This window comes from Eulemur rufifrons, chromosome 30, assembly GCF_041146395.1.
Source record: "Eulemur rufifrons isolate Redbay chromosome 30, OSU_ERuf_1, whole genome shotgun sequence".
Classification (NCBI taxonomy): Eukaryota; Metazoa; Chordata; class Mammalia; order Primates; family Lemuridae; genus Eulemur; species Eulemur rufifrons.
The window spans coordinates 54461061-54462498 of NC_091012.1; the positions used below are offsets into that span (position 1 = coordinate 54461061).

Consider the following 1438-nt stretch of genomic DNA (forward strand, 5'->3'; position numbering starts at 1 on the left):
TAATTTACTATGTAAGATATTTTGCTTTACCAAAGAAATGTCAGAGGAAATTTTAAATCTGCTTGCAAACTTTTAAGGGCTATAACTAATACATAATGAGAGAAAAGCTTTAAATTATTTTATTAGCCCAATCATTTGCATTATTAGCTCTGTTTCATGTTTTACTTTATAAAAAAAATAGACTTGAAACAAAACCAAAAATACATAACTTACTTTTTGGAAAGTAATTTAACCCCTAAGAGAATAACAACTGCCTCAACTCCAAGAGCAGCAAGTATTATTCCATCATATAGTACAACTTGTTCTTGAGTCCAGCCATACATATCCATTGTTAATGGAGTAATGATGGTTTCAAAAAGAGCAAAGATAAATAGAACCACAAAAAACAAAATATTGGTGGCCACAACAGCAACTTGATCAATATTTCCTTGGGGAACCTGAACTTCATCTGTGCTTGCTTCTTCAAAATTAATATTTTTACACTGTCGTCCAGAGTCATCCACCCAATGTTCTCTTAATATAGCAAGGATCAGAATAATATTGAAAACTCCCAAGAAGGTGCCAAGTAAAACTGGTGCTGTGTACATGTTTATCTGCAGCTTAATTACATCCCATGTCACACCCTTTTCTCCAATGAGTGCAAAACAAGTCTGAAAAACTGGGCCAAGAATAAAACCTAATGCTTGACAGGCACTTGTATTTGCCATGGAACTTGTTCTTTCCTGAAGGGAAGTAGCACCAGCAATATATGACCTAACAACGGCTACATTTCCTGCTACAAATCCCACCAATCCACGAGCAACCAGCATGTAGTATTTATTATGAGAAGCTGGGAGGTGGACATATGCATAGAGGCAGTTGGCTGCCACCGAAATGAAGATGGAGACAATGAGAGGTTCTTTTCTTGGTCTATAATTAGACCATAAACCAAACATAGGTGAAGCTACCATTTGGCCAAGACTAAACGAAGCAATAACCCAGCCCAAAAAACTTACATCAGCTGTCTGATCAATCTTTTGGAGATATGGCCATATTGACATTATCACAATAGAAAACCCTACACTGCTGAGAAACATAGTAAGATACAGAATCCTGATAGATTTCCATCGGCTCTTATAATGCTCTTCAGTTTCTACAGTGTCCCCTTCTCTGCTTCTGGATGTGCGGTTGCCTAAAAGTGGCTCCTGTTCTGCCTCCATCCCCAGGCTCGCGGTAGTTACAGCCCTGACAAGGTGGCTTGAGGCAATTCTCGCGACACCTCCCATCCCGAGCGCTGTGAAGTTGTCAACGTGCTGAATGAATCATTTTAAATTGTCTACTAAATTTGCTATTTAGCCTATTAAGTTTGAAAATGAAAGAGAGAAAGATATCAAAACATAAAAAAAAGTCAATCACCATCAAATTGGTTTTAACTGACCAACACTTAAGTGCACATATA

General features: G+C 37.6%; 1 protein-coding gene across 2 annotated transcripts; it reads right to left on the reverse strand.

Moving 5' to 3' along the window:
- Positions 1-209: 209 nt before the first annotated feature.
- Positions 210-1205, reverse strand: LOC138378298 (major facilitator superfamily domain-containing protein 8-like). Of its 2 annotated transcripts, XM_069463651.1 has the most exons (2): positions 784-1177; positions 210-669 (listed from the first exon to the last, which is right to left on the reverse strand). In XM_069463651.1, exons 1-2 carry the CDS (start codon positions 1074-1076, stop codon positions 210-212), a joined length of 753 nt encoding a protein of 250 aa, XP_069319752.1. In that variant the 5' UTR covers positions 1077-1177. The 2 variants fall into 2 exon arrangements, with proteins under 2 accessions (XP_069319752.1, XP_069319751.1); XM_069463650.1 differs by having other exon boundaries at positions 210-1205.
- Between the last annotated feature and the right edge of the window lie 233 nt (positions 1206-1438).

Coding starts and splice junctions, on each gene's coding strand:
- LOC138378298 (XM_069463650.1), bottom strand. CDS start 1,199: ATGGAGGCAGAACAGGAGCCACTTTTAGGCAACCGCACATCCAGAAGC.